This window comes from Dendrobium catenatum, unplaced genomic scaffold (assembly GCF_001605985.2).
Source record: "Dendrobium catenatum unplaced genomic scaffold, ASM160598v2 fragScaff_scaffold_1116, whole genome shotgun sequence".
In the NCBI taxonomy this organism is placed as follows: Eukaryota; Viridiplantae; Streptophyta; class Magnoliopsida; order Asparagales; family Orchidaceae; genus Dendrobium; species Dendrobium catenatum.
Genome location: NW_021319578.1, coordinates 1,244,023 through 1,265,827, shown reverse-complemented (window position 1 = coordinate 1,265,827; position 21,805 = coordinate 1,244,023). Strand labels below are relative to the sequence as shown.

At 34.2% G+C, this 21,805-nt stretch overlaps 2 protein-coding genes across 9 annotated transcripts; both read left to right on the top strand.

Annotated features, from left to right (window-relative positions):
* The first annotated feature begins 1,803 nt into the window (after nt 1-1,803).
* Nucleotides 1,804-8,038, top strand: LOC110109773 (U-box domain-containing protein 45). The gene is made up of 6 exons (XM_020840971.2): nt 1,804-2,017; nt 2,227-2,319; nt 2,859-3,044; nt 3,957-4,064; nt 5,039-6,222; nt 6,759-8,038. The coding sequence occupies exons 2-6, from the start codon at nt 2,269-2,271 to the stop codon at nt 7,561-7,563; spliced, it is 2,334 nt and encodes a 777-aa protein (XP_020696630.1). The 5' UTR covers nt 1,804-2,017; nt 2,227-2,268; the 3' UTR covers nt 7,564-8,038.
* Nucleotides 8,039-13,190: 5,152 nt separating this feature from the next.
* LOC114580591 (OTU domain-containing protein At3g57810-like) lies at nt 13,191-21,261 on the top strand. Of its 8 annotated transcripts, none has more exons than XM_028698599.1 (4): nt 13,191-13,439; nt 13,558-13,579; nt 19,832-19,953; nt 20,291-21,250. In XM_028698599.1, the coding sequence occupies exons 1-4, from the start codon at nt 13,332-13,334 to the stop codon at nt 20,342-20,344; spliced, it is 306 nt and encodes a 101-aa protein (XP_028554432.1). In that variant the 5' UTR covers nt 13,191-13,331; the 3' UTR covers nt 20,345-21,250. The 8 variants fall into 8 exon arrangements, 4 of the variants coding, with proteins under 4 accessions (XP_028554432.1, XP_028554430.1, XP_028554433.1 ...); XM_028698597.1 differs by having other exon boundaries at nt 13,558-13,609; nt 20,291-21,248; XM_028698600.1 differs by having other exon boundaries at nt 13,192-13,439; nt 20,300-21,229.
* The last annotated feature ends 544 nt before the right edge of the window (nt 21,262-21,805 follow it).

Here is a 21,805-nt window from a genome sequence, read left to right as displayed (position 1 = left end):
ACCGTCGGAGTTCCGCCGAACCACCGTCGAACCACCGCCGGAGTTCTGCCAAACCACCGTCGGACCACTGCCGGAGTTTCGTCAAACCACCGCTGGTCCACCACCGGAGTTCCGCCGGACCACCACCTGAGGCCCTCGCCTTTGCCAGACCACCACCTAAGGCCCTCGCCTACGCCGGACCACCACCTGAGACCCTCTCCCTCGCTGAACCACCACCTGAGGCCCTCGCCCTCGCCGGATCACCGCCTTAGGCCCTCGCACTCGCCAGACCAACATTTGAGGCCCTAAACACCGCCAAACCATCAACTTACACCCATACTTCTATTTTACAGTTGTTACTTGTAATCTGATCGCCCTCGGAGGCGAGTCAGCTCATTGTAATCAACTCAAGTTCTAGTGAAATCTTTTGAACTGGGCTAAGCCCCGTGGTTTTTCCCCTTTCAAGGGTTTTCCACGTAAAAAATCTTGTGTTCTCTGTGTGTGAGCTGGCTATCCGTCCAACACTAAGACGTAAAATTACAACACTATTGCCGCGTATATTCTAGCCCGCAACAATATTAAATAATAAGGATGATGACTACGATGATGACGACGACATGTTGTGTTAATTCAAATTTGAAAAATTCTCATAAATAAGCAATCTATTAAAATGACATAAAATTATCATTTTATTCTACATAAAGCATCTCCCAATCTTTGTTAAGCATTATCAGAGAGAGAGTGCCTTTGACTATAATGAAAGTTAATATGCTCATCACTTCTAAAGTAAAGAGAGTGATGGCTTCTTCTCTAAGTTAAGAAGAGAAAGATTGAGCTTATTATTACAAATTTGACGGTAGAATATTAATTGAAATTGTAGAAAATTTCTAAAATAGATGATATATAAGACTTTCTTAATGATTTTTAAACCAACTTTTTAGTAAAAAAAATTAATTTTTGTACAAAAAAATTGTTTTAAGAAACAGTAAGAAAGTCGTCTCTAACAAAGCTTTAGACTTCCGTTTGTTTGAGACGGCATTCTTATTGCTTCTTAAAGTAACTTTTTAGTACAAAAATTAAAATTTTTGTGCTAGGAAGCTGCTTTAAGAAACAGAAAAAAATCGTCCCAAACGAAGCCTTATCTTGATGGACTTTCAGATTGCTTTTTCTAACAAGTTTTTAGTACAATAAAAAATTTTAATTTCTTTTACTAAAAAGCCATCCTAAATATAATCTTAAAGTTCTCAAATTCAAAAACCAATTGCAGGATCAAATATAAAAACTTGCCCTCTCAACATAACTAAAATTTTGACCTTCCCAAATATCAAAATTAAATTTATCATCGAGAGTTTCGGATTTATTCTCTTATAAATTATTCAACGAAGAAAAGGGTAAAAATGTCAGTTGAAGAAAAACCACAAAGCACAAGCGGCCGACGAAGGAGGTCGGCAGAGCCGATTATTCGGGAGCAGCATCTTAGGATGTTCAATCCAACGTACGTATTTTTGTACACTTCTTCTTAATCTTGGGGTCCACAATCCAACGGCTGCAAAAAGACTAAGGACTCCAAACCAGACTGGACGGCCGAGATCCCGCCCATATCATCATCCCCGATATCCACGGCGCCCTCTTACCCGTCCGCATAGATTTTCGTATGCGGTAATTCGCACAAATACTTCTCTGTTCGCTGTTCCCCGATCCAATTGCGTCTTTAGTGCGGACAGTATCCGGCTACATAACACAGTAATTACCCGTTAACCCCGCGTAAATGGCTCAATTTACGGCTTCTGAAAGCCTCGGGTTTTCTCTATAATAATCTTCGGAATCCACTTCGAAGGCTCTGTGCGCACTTATCTTACCGTTCATTCGCTTCGCGTGAACAGCGTAGTTATCGCCGTTGTCGGCGCCGTCATGTTCTCCGTCTTCTTCTGAGACCGGTGGTCGGCAAATTCGTGGCTTCATCTCTGAGGTCTTGAAATCACTTGCCGTGGATCGCGCAATTGATATTTTCAAGTTGTCGCAGTTGAAACCGTCTTGGGTAACTTCTTTTTTCCTTTTTTTTTTCTATTGGTGGGTTTTGATGCAGGCTTGCTTGAAAAAAGAAAGAAAAATAGGTTTTTGATTTTCTTAACTTTAATTTTATACGAGCTTTTGAAATTGTGCCATGTTTTGTGCCGAAATCGATGGTTTTTTGGTGATCTGCAGCTCTGCTTGTAGTTCTTATACTTTTTTTTTTTTTTTTGTAAGGTGATCAATCGATATGCGTTGGAGTCTTTTGAGGAAGGGTTGATGGATTCCTCTGAGATTGAAGAGAAAATTTGTATTGTTGGCGATGCGAAGGTAATGTGGCAATGTTTTCTGTTGGTTATGCAAGCTTTTTTTAGTATGGCAGTTAGAACTGTAGCTTGCTCAAGAGCTTCATTTTATAGAGGTGCTTTAATTGCATGATAATGGATAATTTCTTAACTATTTAAACCTTTTGTTAAATTTGTTTCGTTCTTTATTAGCCAAAGTTTTGGATTCCCTCTATTATTTAATCTTTTATTTCTTTTCAATGAAGCTTTTATTATGTTTCTTCTTTTAATGCCGCGAGTACTAATTCATTGGATAGTTAAGAGGATTTACTGGAAGAAAATCATGTATGGTCTATAATTATTTCAACAAGACTAGCTCTTTCATCATCGCAACCGAATCTCTTCTTCTATTTGTGATGATTCGTGCTCCAGATATGGGACTCTTTTAAAATTTCTCATATCAATTGTTAGCAAGGCTACTGATCCATCCTTTAATCAGTTTTTTTAGTGTTTTTAAAGAGTACAATGGTTATTTTAGTCCTGTTTAGATGAATTTGTTGTTGAGCTTGTGGTTTTCTCTTGTAGTTACATGGAGGAATGTGCAAGATACTCTCTTTGATTGTTGGTAAAGTATTGGAGATCTTTCCTTTTATTGAAGCATCAAGACCACGTAGCAAGTCTGGAATCCAATCACTTTGTGCATTACATGTTGCTCTTGATAAGGCCAAAAGTCTTCTTCAGCATTGCTCGGAATGCAGCAAACTTTATTTAGTGAGTTCAGCTTTCTTTTTGATGGTCCAAACTCATGGTTAGCTTGTGTAGTGGTTCTTCTTTTCTATGCAACTTGATATGCTTTTAGTGAACTCTTATTTTTATGTATGTTGGTTTTCTTGACCCATGGGCATTTCAAATTTGACTAGTTGGACTGACTTGCACCTTCCATCCCAGTTTTTACTCTGAGGTAGATCTAAATAAAACTTTCACATTTAGGGGTTGTTTGGTAGCAGGATTTAGGCGGGATTTGAGGCGGATTTGAGCAAAATTCAGTAAAACGGCCTAAAATGCAAAACCAAATCTCACGGCAAATGAAAGCCGCCGTAGATGGAAAATTCTGTCTTTTTGTGCTAAATCCCGGATTTCCAAAATCTTGTTTTTTGCCGGATTTGCTAAATTCGTTGGATCGAGAGGAAGAGTCCGCTCGTTAAAACTGTTCTATAGCCAAACAGTCGCACGGGATTTAATAGAATTTATCATGAATGTTACCAAATAGTTTTCATGATTTAGGCCTCTCAGGATTTTCGAAATCTGAATTTAGCGGATTTATGAAATCCTACTTAAATCAAATGTTGGGTGCTACCAAACAGCCCCTTAGTAATACTGAATAATAGTATATCAATGTCATGGTAGGCCTGCGCTCGGCATATATTTTTCAATTGTGTTTGTGCCCTCAGGCTATTCAAACCTTCTTACCTCCACAAGTAATTTGAAAGTTGTGAAGGAGTATGCATTTGGATTTGTTTGATATTTATGGCGCGTTGGAAGCATATGCACTATCAATGATGTGTTGCTTGTATGGCTGAAGTCTTCTTCACTGCTTTAAAGAATTCTATCTGACTTTATGATGCTCATAATAGGTTAGCTTGTACTTACTGTGTATTTTTTTCCCTTGTTTTGAATTTTCAGGCCATTACTTGCGACTCCATTCTCATGAAATTTGAGAAAGCAAGATGCTCTCTCCTAGATAGTCTTACACGTGTTGAGAACATAGTCCCTCAAAATATTGGTTGTCAGGTGGGTTATGCTTTAGTGTTTTTAAGTACTTGAAAATTATTTTTTTGTTTACTTGTATGAAAATTAGATTGTGGTGATTGAATAGATAGTCTTAGGCTTCGTTTGGAGTGGCTTTTTTATTGCTTCTTAAAGCAACTATTTAGTAAAAAAATTTAATTTTTGTACTAGAAAGCTGCTTTAAGAAGCAATAAAAAAGCCGCCCCAAATGAAGTCTTAGTTGGTACAGTAGTATTATTATGATTCAATTATGTTTGCACCCGTAATCTAGATTGCAATGCATTCCTACCAATGGTTTTGCCTAGAAAATTTATGCCATGGCTCACTTTCCTGAAGATATTATCGTGCTAGTTTTCATGTTAAACATATCTGTACACTTTTAATAGGTCTGTTAAAATTTTTTTTTGAAAAAGATTGCTTGATTTCAAACACTTCGAGTTTCAAGCTCTACCCCTAAATATTTGTTTTTTATTACAAGCAAAAACAAGTAATATATGCTGCAAAATGTTTGTTTTCGACATCTCTGATGTATCAGCTGCTACAAATTTGTTTGACTGATTTCATGTAGGGTATTACCCTATGGGAAATCTGCTCCTTTTTAGCAAGTCTTGGGATTTCCTGTTATTAGGGTCAGTTCTCTTCAAACCTGTACGATTTTAGTGTTTATTAATTTAAACTATCAATTTGAAAACGTTAGGATTTAGTTCTATACAATTTATGCTGCTTAGCGTTCAAATTTCAGTGTTCCATATGACCTCTTCATTTCCAAATGACGATTGATTCTTTGGTCGCTGTACTGAGTCCTGTTGGTCATCCTCAATAAGTCATAACAGTACTACGAATGCCTATACGGGCATTTTTATTGAATATTTATTTAGATATATTTAAAAAGCTGATTATTCTTTGTGTAAGTGTTTTACTAGCATATGGAAACTTTTCTTTCAGCAGATTTTTCTTACTTTTACTCTGTCTGTCAGATTCTGGAGATTGTTAGTGAGCTACAGATTACTGTGTTTGAGCTGGATCAGTCAGAGAAACAGATTGGAAATGATGTGATTTCATTACTTCAGAAAGAGAGGAGAGGAAACTGTAGCCCAAGCTGTAATGATGAACTTGAAATATTCCACCAAGCTGCATCAAAACTTGGCATCACTTCTTCTCGTGCAGCACTTGTTGAAAGAAGAGCTCTCAAGAAGCTCATTGAAAGAGCTCATGCTGAAGACGATAAACGGAAGGAATCCATTGTCACTTACCTACTGCATCTTCTGCGAAAGTACTCTAAGCATTTCAGAGCTGAGACTGCAGATGATACAGATTCCCAGGGATCAGCTCCTTGTTCTCCTACTGTATTAGGATCATTAGATGATATCTCTCAAACTGGCGAGGTTGCTCAGGCATTTGAGAAACAGATTAGTAGTCTCAGCTCATTCAACTCCAAACAAAGTGGTGTGATATTTGGAAACTTGCCTATACCCCCAGAAGAGTTGAGGTGCTCCATCTCCTTCCAGCTCATGTATGATCCGGTCATTATTTCATCAGGGCAAACTTATGAACGTGCTTGTATTGAGAAGTGGTTCAATGATGGACATCAAACTTGTCCTAAAACTCAGCAACAGTTGCCTCACCTGTGCTTGACGCCGAATTATTGTGTCAAAGGCTTGATTGCTAGCTGGTGCGAACAAAATGGCGTCCCCCTCCCCGATGGTCCTCCAGAGTCTCTTGATGCTAATTACTGGAGAATTGTATTATCAGAATCTGAGACAACAGATACCAGATCTACAGGGTATAGGAGCTTGTGCTTACTCAAAGAGACGGAGATAGTTCCCTTTGATGCAAGCGGTTCTGTTCAGGAGACCTTAGAGGGAGAGATGGGTAGTTTCAATGATAGTTGTGGTCAAGCATTTGAAGAAGATGAGCTTCAGATATATGAGAGCTTGCTTGCTGTACTTTATGGTGGTGAGAGCATAAGCAGACAATGTGAAGCAGTGGAGCAAATAAGGTTATTACTAAAGGATGACGAGGAGGCAAGGATATATATGGGTGCAAATGGTTTTGTTGAGGCACTTGTCCAGTTTTTGAAATCAGCTATTGATGAAGGAGACGAGAAGGCCCAGGAAATTGGTGCCATGGCTCTTTTCAACATTGCTGTCAACAATAACAGGTAAAAAATCTCTTGAGGTGTTTTTTTTTATGGAACAGAGGGATTATTATACACAAATTTACGAGAGATTATTCTGTGCGGACGCCGGACGGGAGAACCGTTCGGTACCGCTTGATATCGAGCAGTAGGTATCATGCTCGGTACCGAGCGCGGTACACTTTTGAGGTGACGTGGCGCATTTTTATTGGTTTCTGGACGACGTCCGGACTCCGCACAGAATAATTTGTCCAAGTTTACCCTTACATTTACCGCCTGTTCTAAATCCTTTTAATTTCTTCAGTTTTCTTAAATATTGGAGTAGTGCCTCGTCACTCTAAGTGAAGAGCAACTTGTTCCACTATCCTTTGCACTTGATTGAATATGCACACTCGGTTGTTTATCTACTGAGCAGTTTTCATGGCAAAATTCTAATGTCATGATCTTCATTTGTATCTGTTTTGCAAGAGTGGTTAATAGCAGAGTTCTTTTGTTTAAAGAATTAGTTTAAAAACATCACGATTCCTAACATATTTTATTCATGGTTCATCCCATTTCAGGAACAAGGAAAGTTTGTTGTCTTTTGACATCATTCCTCTCCTACAGAGAATGATCTCCAATCCTTCAACGCAGCAATCTGCGACTGCTGTAATCCTCAACCTCTCTGTCCTTGATGAAGCAAAACCCATCATTGGCGCAAGCCATGCGGTTCCATTCCTTGTTCAGTCCCTACAATCTGACAGCTCCCAGAATAGCAGCTCCTGCAAGCATGATGCCTTGTTCACCCTTTACAACCTCTCCACTCATCCATCCAATATCCAACCGCTCCTCGATTCCGGCATTGTCGGTGCCCTCTTATCTCTACTTACCTCAAATGCTCAAGATGAGGAAGGTTCTGCATGGGCAGAGAAGGTGCTTACTGTCTTCATAAACCTAGCATCAACCCAAGCTGGAAAGAGAGAGATGGTGTTGACACAAGGTCTGATAGCAAATCTTGCCATGATACTTGACACCGGTGAGCCTGCGGAGCAGGAGCAGGTTGTCTCATGCCTTCTGATTCTATGCAATGGCGATGACTGTTGCAGTCACATGGTTCTACAAGAGGGTGTAATACCTGCTCTCGTGTCGGTATCCGTTAGTGGTAGCACCAAAGGAAAGGAGAAGGCTCAGAAGTTGCTGAAACTGTTTAGGGAGCAGCGGCAGCGCGATCCTTTATCATTTCAGCAAGAGCAGCAAGAGGATAGCAGTGTTGAGTGCGCAGTAGTACCTGACTCAAAACCACTATGCAAACCAAGAGCTAAGAAGCTTGGAAGGACACTGAGCTCCATTTGGAAAAACAGGCATTTTTCAGTATATCAGTGTTAGAAGACAACCATTGTATTTAGAGAACTGAAGGGGAAAGGCTCATAGGTTGCTGAAGCTGTTTAAGGAGTAGCAGCGCATGAGCCTTCTATATTTCAGCAACAGAAGCAGGAGTGAAGTGCAATTGTGCAAATCAAGAGCTAAGATGCTTGGACAGACACTGAGCTCCATTTTGAAGGACAGGTATTTTTCAGTGTACCAGTATTACAACACAACCATTTGTCTTTAGTTATAGAACCAGCTAATAGTCATGTAAATGTCTCTTTTATCTCTTGTGCGACAGAGTACTATTGTCACCTTCTTCTCTTGGCCTTGAGAAAAAAAGAAAGAATAGAAAGCATGTACAGACTTCTTCATTTAGCAATTTAGCTTCTTTTTTGTCCTTTCATGCTGTACTGTATTCTGTATATACCTAAAGTGCTCAATTTCCTTCTCCTAAATCTTTAAGATGCTATGAAATAATGTATGCTTATTATCATATGCAATGCATATCTTTGTTTCCAGCAGAAAACTATTCTATAAAATTGTGTGCACCATGGATGATGGTAAAACATAGAACATTAACGTTTGGGTTGCCATTGATATATGAACATTTAGGAATCTGTTAGACCGGTCCAGCCGGTCCACACGGGACCGACTTTTGCGAACGAGGCGGGGTATCCTTCTCCTGGACGAGCCGCCGAAACCAGGTGAGCAAATTTGGAAGGTTTTTGAGGGAATTTGGAGGGGAAATTGAATGTAGGGACTGTTTAGGGATTTCCTTTTGAATTGTATACATTAAATAGTTTGTTTTCCTAGGGTTAGGACATCTTGAATTTGGCTGAAATTTGAGATCTCTTAGGTTTAGGTTTTCTTTGGGCTCTAGCGGCGTTTAGAGATTTGGGAGTGATCGGTCCTCCTCTCGAATTGAGGATCAACAGTATCTTGCTATTTTCCGTTTATGTTTCATCAAATAATACAAATTTTGTTCTGTTTTCTTGGGTTTGTGTGGATTTTTGTGGAGGATTTTTGCTGTTTTCTAAAGATTGATAGGAATTACTTGAAATCTTCAAGAATCCTACATCAATATCAATATTACAAGCTAATTACTCGTGCCTGATTTTCACAAAACTAAGCATTAATATCTCAATTTTGTACAAATAAACTAATAAACATCCTCATTTAGAGAAATAATTAGATGATTACTTAAAGATAAATTATAACACTAGTTAAGAAAACTGAAAACTTGCATTTTGATACAGATTGTGTACATGAAATTACTGAGGCTTATGAAAAAAAAAATGTTTAGGAGATTAATGAAAATGATCCAAAAATATTATCTTTTCTTAATAAGATGATAAATTTTGAATTATGAGAAGTTATTAATCTCTTAAGACAGATTGTAAAAATCTGCTAATTAAAATCTTTTCTCTTAGCTATCTTCATGTGTGATATGCTGCATGATTAGTTTTATTAAAAAAATTATAGCAAAATGAGTAATATTGAGATTTGTAACAAGAGTTAGAGAGGTAAGAGAGGTAAGAAAATCATGCCTTTGAATAGTCTAAAACAATTCTTCACAGGCTCTTTATTTTGAATAGCCTTTTGGGAAATGGTGAGAATACTTCAAACAGTCCAACTTATGACTTCTTCAAGGCCAGCCTTCTAGGGTATATGAAACACCATAAACTCAATAACTTCTATCTTCTTAATCTTAGACGATGGGTTAGGCTGAATTGGATATTCATAAACTCACTCGCTTGTCTTTATTCTTTTGAATGAGTCTCTTCTTCCTTAAACATTTAACGAGTCTTTTCTTTCTTTAAGCAATTGTTATTGTCTCTTCTCAAGGGATTCCAGCTTGGGAGTGGAGCTTTTTCAAGGCTCTAACTAGTAAGAGATTCTAAAGTTGCACTCTCAATACTATCCAAGTTATTTGTCAAAGTCTATGGCAACTCTTAACACTAAGTTGGGCAAAAAACACTGTCATTAGATGATAGCTCAAAGTCTTGAAGTGTGGAAAGCGAGCAAAATAAAAGCTATGAATTGTTGTAGAGGTGGCTTCGTTTGGGACAGCTTTCTTACTGTTTTGTGAATCAGTTTTTTAGTATGAAAATTTCAAATTAAAAAAAATTGTACTAAAAAAATTGCTTCATAAAACAGTAAGAAAACTGTCCCAAACAAAACCTAAATATTCAAGGTGAATTCTCTTAGCCCAAAATATTGGATTTTGATAATCTTCTAGTCAATCTTCAACTTCTAATACTAGAACTCAAACTATAAGGTGACTACAATATTATTCAAAGCCTCAAAATCCAAAGCTAGAATTGTTGCATTCTTAGTGCCCTGAGGGATTGAAATTGATAATTCTGTGATTATCTCTGCCACAACTTATTTTTTGAGAAATTCACTCTCGGTTTCAATTGCAATCTCTTTGCTCTTACTCTCGTCTTCTTCCTTCATTCTGTTTTGGTGAGGAGAAGGTAATTCTTTCAGATTTTTCTCTTCTCTCTCTTTATTTCTATGTACTAACATCATATCAATATTATTCCTTGAGAACTTAATGCGATCCTTGGATTGAGAGGGAGAAGAACAAGGGAAGATGGAGTAAAGGATTTTAGAAAGGAAGTTGGGAGAATTCATTCCATGAAATTTTGAGAAAAAGTGTCAAATCATAATGATTGAATTGTTCAGTCAACAAGATTGAATTTATATTCATTCTCTTGTTCATTTCACAGTTATATTTCAGTGATACACAAAAATCATGAAATTAAATATATACATAAATATTTCTAATAATTTTGAACATACTTAGTCCGAGTCATGAATGACATCAAAAACTTGCCAAAGATTAGCAAGAGCTCACCATACTCATAGAGGACTTAGTGGGGGACCCTTGTGGACTCACTAAAGTCATGACGAATTCACCAAAGACTCATCAACATACTTAGAGACTAGCCTAGATATACACCCATCATTGCTCAACTTATAGACTCGCCCCAATTTATGAGAGATTATTCTGTGGGGAGACCGGACGGTGAGAACCATTCGAATTTGTTACACTTTTACTGTCCTTTTGCAAATACTAAGCAAACGGGCAATAAATATACAATTATGAATGCACTTTTGCTTAGTATTTGATGCGCTTTTACAAAGGGGCAGCAAAAGCGCTATAAATCTTTAATTAGTAGGATATTTGCTGTCGTTTCGTAAAAAACACAGCAAATATACATCAAAAGTGCATTCATAAATCATAATTGCATATTTGTTGTCATTTTGCTGAGTATTTGCAAAAGCATAACAAAAAGACAGTAGAATGACAGCAAATTCGGATGGTTCTCGCTGATCGGTCTCTGCACAGAATAATTTCTCCCAGTTTATAGGGGCACTTGCTTTTTTATGAAAGATCATATATTATCCCCAGCTTGAGAGGGAACTCACCTGATCATCAGCAAAATCTTGTATGCACTTACCCTAAACCAAGTATTTCACAAGTCAACATTCCCTTTTTAGAGATTCACAATCTCGCCTACTCAATCGACGACTACTAACCACTCGTTCTAAGGAGCTATCCACATGTACTCCCTAGAGTTTTGACAATTATTTTGACATGTGCATTTTAGAGTTTTATTATTCACATAATCATCATATTTATTTACTTTTTAGGTCTTTATATAATCTTTCATGTAGCGCCCAAAAACCTATGAAATCGTAATATCAGTATTTTATGATTTGAATATTTTTACTAGTTTGTTATTTTGTAAACACTATATTATTTATAAACTCTCAAATAACTTAAAATAATACAATATAAATAAATTATTTTGTTTAGATAAATATGTAATATTTTAAATAACTAATAATCATAATATATATACAATTATAACTGATTCGCATATAAATAATGTTTCAAATTTAATAGTGATAAAATTAATTTTGATTGTATAAAATACTTATTCATTTAATTTAATAGAAATACAATTAATATAATTAGTCACATTGTAATTATAATTTTTTTTTATCTAAAAATAAGTAATGATAAGAAAATGAACAATTATTTTATGTATTTCTATTAGCATAATTTTATTATTTAAATTTTGTATACTTCTCATAGGTATAAATTATATCTATACTTATAATAAAAATTATAAGTTATTTATATTAAATTTTATAATATATATGTAACTAATTTTATATTAAATATAAATTATATTATTTGTAAATTATGATTTTAAACCTCTAACTCAATCTTAGTTTGGATATTTTATATGTATAATATGATGATTTCGTATTTAAGTTTAAGGTTAGATTTTTCATATTATTATGTTAATTTTATTAATTTTTAATAATATAATTATTTATTATGTCATCCGATTCAACCTCTATCTCCGTCGATCAGGTTGAACAATTCGAATTATGAACTTCTCTTTCTTCCTCGGGTTCATTGTCCAATCAGATTCTCACAACCTTACTAACATATTTTATTCTTGGCAATTTGAGTTCAGTGGTCAACACTTCTTCACAAGTACATCCCATCAATGCCAACTTTGTAGTAAATCCTTTTTCTACTTAACATGTCACCAATAATTAATATATTTCCTTCACCAATAATTATGTGGATTATGAGATATACATTTAATTTTTTTATATCAATCAATTGATTTATAATATTTTTAATGACTTAAATTAGTAAAACTAAACTTAAAATCAAAATCAAATTCAATGATTTAGTTAAATTGTAGCGCTGATCGACTCGTTTACACTACACCCAACCCATCATTACTGATGCACTCTCATACTTGTCGTTTCCACTCTAATAATGGAGTTTCTATGGGCCGCCACTCTGCTGTGACGACAAAATTATTACGTGCGGTGACCGAATATTATCTGAAATCTACTCAGGATGCGTCGTCACATCACTAATACACTGTAGATGCATTATTATATAATGCACTAGATATCATTCGGGGTCAATTAGGATGCACTAGTGTACCGTATGCTGTGATTAATATTCTGTGAGGACTCCGAATGTAGAGAATCGTTTGGATGCTGCATATGAACTGCGTATGAATTGAATATGAACTGAATATTTATCGAGTATTTATAAATATGTAAAAAATATTCATAAAATATTTTATCATACTCAAGTTCGGGAAAAATTATTCCGTCAGGTTACCTGACGTAGAGATACATCATGTAGCCTATATTAATACGTCACCACGTGCACTTACTCTTTACCGCGCGGCTCGACAACCCGACCCGGAGAGGACCCGGGAGTTGGCATACCTCGGTATTGATCCATTTTGCTCGACAAAAATGAAAAATACTATTCTATGAAGAGTAATACCGAGCAATACCGAGTTCTTTTAGGTATTACTCGGTATTGCTCGGTCTTAATACCGAGTTCTTTTAGGTATTACTCGGTATTGCTCGGTGTTGGTCGGTATTGGTCTTTATAGAGCGGTATTTATCGTTATTGCCAAGCAATACCGAGTAATACCTAGCAATACCGAGCAAATACCGAGCAATATGCGAACATAGTAATCCCGAATTCGGTCCGAATCGGGTCGTCGGGCCGCACGGTAAAAAATAAGTGCACATAACGACGTATTATAAGCTACCTGATGTATCTCTACACGCCCGATAATTTTTCAAGTTGAGAGTCCTCACAGAATAATTTCCCGCTGTGATGACGGGGCGCGTCGATAATTTGTTGATGTGAGGGCAGCCATGAACTGCTGAAGCAAAAGTGAAATAGTTGACGAAGAAATGAAGCATCGGATGATTGGAGCATGATCCAAGCGAATCAAATTCTCTCCCTGCCCTGCTTTTTCATCACCATTACCTGTAAATTTCCGAAAGATGTCTCCTTTCTTTCCTCTGGAGCTCATTGCGCACAGGTATATACTAGCGATCAACTATCTTCTTCTTCTAGCTTCCCTAATCTACATATCGAGGGCGAGGATTAGTGGAATAAAGGGTGATTTTCATGTGGATGCTTGTTGGAAATTGATTTAGGGGTCGGATCGAACGATGTTCGGTAACGATCTTCCCCCGCTGCGATCGATTAGTACGTGTTTTTCGTCCTTTTCGGAGTTTTATGTTCGTCCCTCACAACTTCTTTACTTTGCCTTCCCATCACTGTTCACTTTCGCACGTTTCGTACGACTTTGGACTTCGAATTAGATTGCTTTCTTTTCGTGTGAACTAGGCCTGGCTACTTCGTTGTCCTTTTAGCCTCTTTTCTTTGCTTCTAGGCTTTCAGCTTGTTCTGGTCAGTCTGGGCATGGAAAGCGAGTTAGGTTTGTTTTGTTTTTGCCCTAATTTGCATTTAATTTGATGTTTCGTTCAGATAATCGGTAGTATGGTTCTTCAATTCTTTCCTCTCGTAAAGGCATTAAAATTTCTTTTTGAGAAACTGTTAGAAGAATACCAACAAAACCTAATCTTCTTATCTTGATATGCGTATTAAGAGCAGGAAAATGTTTTAGTATAACTAGATGGAGCAGAAGTCCTTTGATATTTCTTCCTATTTTTGATGAATCCTCCCATCGAAGATTAGTTATGTATTTTTGTCTTCAAAGTTACTTCCTTTTTACAATTTTGTCCAAGTAATTTCGAAATTTCATTTGAACTTTGGATGAGCTAACTACATATCGTTCATGGTTCTTTACTTTTTTATGAGTAGTGATATCAGCCTTTTGTGCAGATAAATTATTCTGTGTGGAGTCCAAACATAGAGGATCTTCCGGATTACTGTGTACGTTATGCGTAAGCTCTATACGTTATGCGCAAGCTCTAAATACGCTCTGCCTACTTACTGCGTATTTGTAGATACGCAGCAAATAATTAGTTGTGAGGATTTGCTGTTTATTTGCTGCGTATCTACAAATATGCAGTGTAAGCTGAGCATACGTAGAGCGTAAGCAGAGCGTAGTCAGAGCGTATGCAGTGCATCCAGTAATCTAGAATATCCTCTACGTTCGGACTCCGCACAGAATAATTTCTCTTTGTGCGCACCATTTATTATTAAAGCTTGTCACAGTGTGTTCTTGGTTGAAACTTTCTTGTTTCCCCATCTAGATATGGAGGTTTTCTCCCAGTGAGCAGGGTTTTTACCCTGCAATAGATATGCATCTTGAACTTGATGAAAGAGTAGAATATGGTAGAGCATAACTTTAGCAACTACTATATTGTAATAGCATTAACATAACCCTTACATATTCAATGTCAACTTGGTGCCTGGTTAATTTTGCTTTAGAACATTATAAGAGCAAGAATCATTTTTAGGATCATCAAAACCAGAACAAATGATTTGAATTCTTTTTTTTACAAATGTCTTGTCTAGAGAGATGGGATGGGATGGATTTTTCTAGAGGGATAGTAGTCATACTATTTTCTTTTCATTGAGAACCTTCTATTGTTTTCAAACACAGATCAAGCCTTTCTTTTTAATCTTTTTATGAAAGTTAATTAGGGTTTGCGATTCATCAACTTTCATAATAATTTAATCATTAACCAAGCATATATCATAAATGAGTGTGATTAGATGATATGTAGAAGCCTACATAAAAAACTTTACTTTTTCATTTCATCAATCAACCTATCAATATGCCCTAAAGTAAGAAATTTCTTCGTATGTTTCAAAATCATCCATAAAAAAAGTGTCGATGCATCTAATGAACTATGAAATTATCATAAAATCCATGAAACCCCCGTGTGCCACTTTATCTCATGAATATAAAAAATATTATATCATGAATATAAAAAATATTATATGCAACAAGATTTGTTATTGATATTCAAACTTCCAAATATATATGATCAAATCTAATGTTGATCGTAAATATTGAACAACTTAGGGATTAAATTTGTTCAATTTCTCAAGTAGGTTTGATCATTGATCTTAAAAAGACGAAGAAATGGATGATACATAGTTCAACTTCATCACAAAACGTTGCTTTGATGCATTGTTTTGAAATTAAAACTATTGAAATTAGGCGAAATTTTTAAATGGATCATTGTTTACGTTTATTTTAGCGTTAGGAACTTAATATCATAAAAATTTTAAAAGGATAAAAAATGCAAGACCGTTTTGCAATTTGTGAGAAAACGAAACCAGTTGAGTGGATTTCTAAATAAAACGCAAAAAAAATTTGTGTTTTCTTAGAAAAATCATATTCACTAATTAGGCTTAATTTGTCGGCCGTTTATTCAATTAACACAACTAATCAGATTCTTTCCAGTGCTATAAATGGCACTGGAATTCAGCCGAATAGAGCAAGTGTTTTGTGGAGAAATTGGAGACAGAGCTTTGAGGTGTTGATAGATTTAAGTTTGGTTAATTTGAGAAATTCTAAGGTAAGTTTTTAACATATTTTTTTTAATTATATAAGTTTATATTGTTGCTCTAATTTTCTTAGATTATATTTTGCTAATTAATTTTTGAGCTAGACCTAAAAAGACTTGGTTAGAAATTATTAGAAATGACATTTCTTTTTTATATTTAGATAAGAAATTGACTCTTTATATAACACAATGGAGAAAAAAGATTCATGTAGCCGACCCCATATAGTGGGATAAATGCTTGTTGTTGTTGTTGTTGTATATTTTGTTAATTGTTTTTTGTGAGAAGATGAATTTCTTTTTAATAGAAGTTAATTTACTTTTCATTCTTTTGTTTTATTGTAATTTCTAATACCATTTATATGAGTTATTATTTATATTTTTGAGGTGTAATTTTTTTAAATTACTGTTATTAAAAGCATAGGCATAATTTAATTTAATAAAATTTGAAATATAATTTAAAAAACATATACAACAATACATATCTGAAAGTAAATTTATTTTTCAATAAATTTTGTTTTATGATTAGGTAATCTTTTAGATTTAAAAATATTTAACCTTTAAAATAAAATTTTCATAAATTTGATCATTACAAATAAATTATTTTGGAATAATATGAATTAACTTTAGTATAAACAATTATGTAAGAACTACCAACTTTAATTTTAGACATTGAATAATAAATATGAATAAATACACAAAATATAAAATCAAAATATAAATATAAATTAACAAGTTCATTTAATATCTAAGTTATTTGAACTAAATATAATTGTGAAAAATAATTTTAAGAATAAAATTTATTTATTAGAAAGAAATTCTTTCTAATAGCATATGATGTTTAAATATGAATTATTTTTGTAAAATATAAAGAAAATATATAGAACTGGTCTATACATATAAAATATTTAAAAATTCTATTATTTAATATAACTTTAAATAAAAATATGAAAAATGTCAAATTAGTTTCAGACATTTGATAATGAAAACTAGCAATATAGAAAAACAAGAAATGAGAATATTAATAAAAATTAGAAAGTATATATACTAACTGTGTTTTTTAAATTAATTTTTTTAATAATAAAAATTTTTAGATCCATAAATATATAATATTATATGCACTGATTGAAATTTTTTAAAATGTTATAATTTATTTTATAAAATCATTTTATAAAAATGGGCAAAATTTTTAAATGGATCATTGTTTATGTTTATTTTAGCTTTAGGAACGTAATATTAGAAAAAAAATTTAAAAGGTTAAAAGCGCGAGATCATTTTGCGATTTGTGAGAAAATTGAGAAAACAAAAACATTTGTGTTGATTTCTAAAGAAAACGTAAAAAAGAAATTATTTTTTCACAAAAACACAAAAGAAAACGCAATTTTTTTGTGTTTTTTGTTTTCATATAATAATTATAATTAACTAATAAATATTAAATATAATTAACTAATTAATAAAAATTAAATATAATTAACTTTTAAATATTGTGCAATTATTAATGACCCTTTAAATTGAAAGTAAAGTAATTTAACTTTTTCTTATAATAATTAGATTTAATAATGATTAATTTTAATATTTTGAAATAAATTTTTGCATTATTAATTAAGTTTGATATTAAATATACCAAGTTTGATATTAATTATATGAAGATTGATATTGATTACTTTTAAGATGAACTAAGTTTGATATTAAATATAAATAAATATACGAAGTTTGATATTAATATATCAAGTTTGAGATTAATTAAGTTTTATATTAAATATATTTAACTAATGTATATTGTGTAATAACATGCTGGATGCTCCTCAACAATTATAACTCATTTGGGGGTTCTTTAGGATAATCATCTTAGGACTCGGACAACATTCTACTCACCTAAAATGAAATGTTAAGGACTAGATAATGAGTTGACTTAGGTGGTGAAGGCTACCAAAGCTTAGATGACACTTAAAAGAGCCCCAAGATTGTTGTGGAGCAACATGCTTAGGTTTTGTGGGATTTAGAGCAGTCTAGTTGCCTTGGCACTTGAAAATATGTGGGTTTGAACACTTATAATGGGTGATATCCAAATCTTATAGCTAGGGTTTCTTTAAAAGTACACAAGTAGTGCCCATGAGGAGGACTTCACACAATGACCTATTAGTCATTGTTTAGGATTGCACAATAAGAGATGCACCTTAATGCAATTTAAAAAAAAAAATGCCAAGAGGCTATGCCTCTCCTTGGCTTGATAGGGCATATGCCTTAGTAAAGCTGAGGTGGGCTTTTGCACAACTTGCAAGAGGCATATTGATGCAATCTTGAAATCTCCGAACATAAGAAAACGCTAGGTATGCAAACTAAACACCTTCCTTTCAATATAACAAAAAAAAAAAAACATAATAAAACATAACTCAACAATGCTTACAACTTCTAATAGAAAAAGACAGAACAACATCTTACAACTTCAAATAAAAATGACACAACACAACTTACGACCAGTAAGTTTCGAGGAGAAAGATACAAGTGGAATGGGAACTGTGGAGAGAAGAATAGATAAAAGTCTGAGATGAAATATAAGAAGGAAGGTAGAAGAGGATAGCTCGCAAGCTATGACAAATCCACATGTTTCATGTTCCATATCACAACACAACATTTCAAACTCACATTAAACAAGACATAACAACCCTTACAACTTCTAATAGAAAAGGACACAACAACACCTTACAACTTCAAATAAAAAGGACACAACACAACTTACAACCAATCAAAGTTTCGAGAAGAAAGATACATGTGGAATGAGAACTGTGGAGAGAAGAATAGATAGAATTCCAAGACAAAATATAAGAAGGAAGGTAGAAGAAGATAGCTCACAAGCTATTACAAACCTGCGGGTTTCCCGTTCCAAATATTTATCACATATCACTCTCCAAAACTCTCTTTCACAAAGGAATTCAGTCCCAATTTATAGGAGAAAGAAGGGGGAATAATATTTAATAATTCACATAATTGTGCCACCAAAAACAACCAATAGAAGCCTATCATGATAGCCCATTTGATGTGATGTTAAAGCACACATGATAGAAAACAATAAGAGGGAAATCTGAACGGCTAGCAGCAAGGAAAACCCATCCAAACAGGCAACCAGTAGCAGGAAAACCAAGGGAGAACATGAAAGCCGAACAACCACCATGGGAAGACAAAACAACCACATTGTGAGACCAAACAACCACATGAGAAGATCAAAAACCCCTCCAAATCAGCCCTACCTTGACTGCATCACATATGCATAAAAAACTAAAATTTTAAGTAATTATAAATTTTAATTTATAAGTTTCCTATTTAATAAATCTTATTTTATTATTTTTCGACACCTAATCCTACTACTACAACAACAAGCTTTATCCTACTACGGGGGTTGGCTAATGAATCATTTTTCTCCATTGTGTCCTATTAAGAGCCAAATTATAATAAAAAGAGGTTCACTTCTACCTTTCTTAACATATGTCAGATCTAATTCATTCACTCTCCTAATAGGGTCGTCGGAATGCCGACAGTTTATATGAGCAAACTATTTAAGACGACTCTCTCTAATCTCATCTGCCACTAGAGCTACTCCATCCTTTTCGCATACATACTTTTTTCACATTCCATCGTTAAGTGTAAATCCACTCACCCACCTATGTGTCCTCATCTCTGCAACACTTAAATTAATTTTATTCATCCATTTTAGTGGGCAACATTATGCGTTATAAAGCATTGCAAGTCTAACCACTATCTTATAAAATTTTCCCATAAATTTGAGGTGTACTTTTCTATTCCATAAGTTTTAGAGGTTGTTGCTGCTGCAAATAAATATTCCTTGTTAGTTGCATTCTCTAAGAATGTCAAAGCTTTCTCTCCATTCAGAAAATTTTTATTGTAAAATTTGTAATAAAAGTCGGATTTTTTGGTTTTCCATATGTAGGAATTCCCGGTGATGGGAGATGTTTATTCCGAGCAGTGACTCATGGTGCCTGCTTGAGAGCAGGTAAACCAACACCAAGCGAGAACCTCCAAAAGGAGCTAGCTGATGAACTGAGAAATAAAGTAATTAACATTTACTTATGTTGTCTATAATATTTGCTGAAACACAGTTTTTTTTGTCTCCATCGACCAACTATACTGATCTGAGCGTGCATAATTTTGTTATTTAAAAAAAAAAAGGCAGTAAGCAGTGCAGATTCCTAATATATATACTTATTTATTAGTTTTAAAATATTATGATGCGCATTTGATGCTAGTCCTTGGTCTTATAATACTTATAATCTACATACTTCTCTTGATTTCTTGATTTTTTTTAACTGATTGCACATTGTTTGCAATTTAGCCACTGTGATTATTGAATTTCTTCCTTCTGTTATGCTGTTCTATTCTCAAATGCTAGTTGTGCCAGGTTGCAGATGAATTTATCCAGAGGCGAGCTGAAACAGAGTGGTGAGTGTTCAACTTTTCTCGTGTCATTTTCTATTTAAATCCATCTTTGATTGCTTTATCATATATTCATGCATAGATGTGTGATAGAACCTTCATAATTGATCTGATCACTAAAAATGCCATTATAGGTTATATAAGAGTTTACTTATGACATCTTAGCGCTATGAATTTATAGTTGAATAATTGTAATTTGTTTGAATAGAGTAACTTTTGCTAGAGGAGAGCTTGCTTTTGATTCTTGTTTAGGTTCATGCATAAGATATTATAATTAGGTCTAATAATGAATATAGGAAACTTGTTGATAGCATGCCAAATCCAAGATGAGTTTAATTCGGAGAGTTGAGTTTCCTTCTTGGTTTTGAAGTGAAGCAACTGTGGTCAGAATAATCATTAATCAAGCTAAGTATATAGGAAAGCTCGTAAACTTGACGGATTTGAAAATATAAAACCTATGAAGACTCCAATGAGCCCTTCCATCTAAGTCTATCAAGATAACTTTAGGGTGAAGGTAGATGTAGGGCATTATCAAGATATGATTAGTAGCTTAGCCACAAGTTGTGTGGTATTTAGTCAAGGTTCGGTCCTGTCTAGAAGGATCTAATTTGCAAGCCCTGAAAGAGAATATTTGATCTTTGAAAGATTATTTGGATTTACGTTTATGATATACTCCTGCTTGAAAATTTTGATTAAAGAGTAGGAGTATCTTTAATTTAATTGATAGGAAATTAAGAAGTGTCTTCATGGCAATTTTAGATTGGAAAAATGAAAAAAATTAATCTAATATTGGGAAGGACAAATTTTAGAAAGGATCACTTTTTAAACAAGATTATGTAAAAGGAGCAGGATTAAAAAAAAAATTTAAGAAGAAGCAAATACGCCAACCAATTTGGCGTAATTGCCAAGAGAGAGAAAAAGATAGGGAGGGGAGAGGATCGGGAGAGAGAGAGAGGGTAGCAAGAGAGAGAAAAAGCTGTCAGGTGAGAGAGAGACACTAAATTAGAGAGGGAGAGCACCTGGGTGGAGATAGTAAATATTTGGTGAGTTAAAGTTAATAGGGGAGAAAGTTATATATTAATTAAAATAACATTGAACTAATATAAGTAATATTTATAATACTAATATACATTTAAATATTTAATTATTATTTAAATAATATTTATAATACTAATTAATATATAAATATTAGCACACATATATATATATATATATAGGTTCAGCAAGATGAGAAATTGATAATAAAATCATACATATGAAATACAATTTTGTACCTACGATCTATGTCCAATAACTGACTTTTTGGAAAATTGCCTTGAAACATATAGAAGAAAAATCAATAATCGTATAGATGATGACGACATCGTATAGTATGATATGCATTAAAAACTTTAGTCTCGCTTTCTCAACTCAGAAAATACCATGTACATGCTATAGAAACATGCACTTTAATTTATGTGGTGAAGCTTGG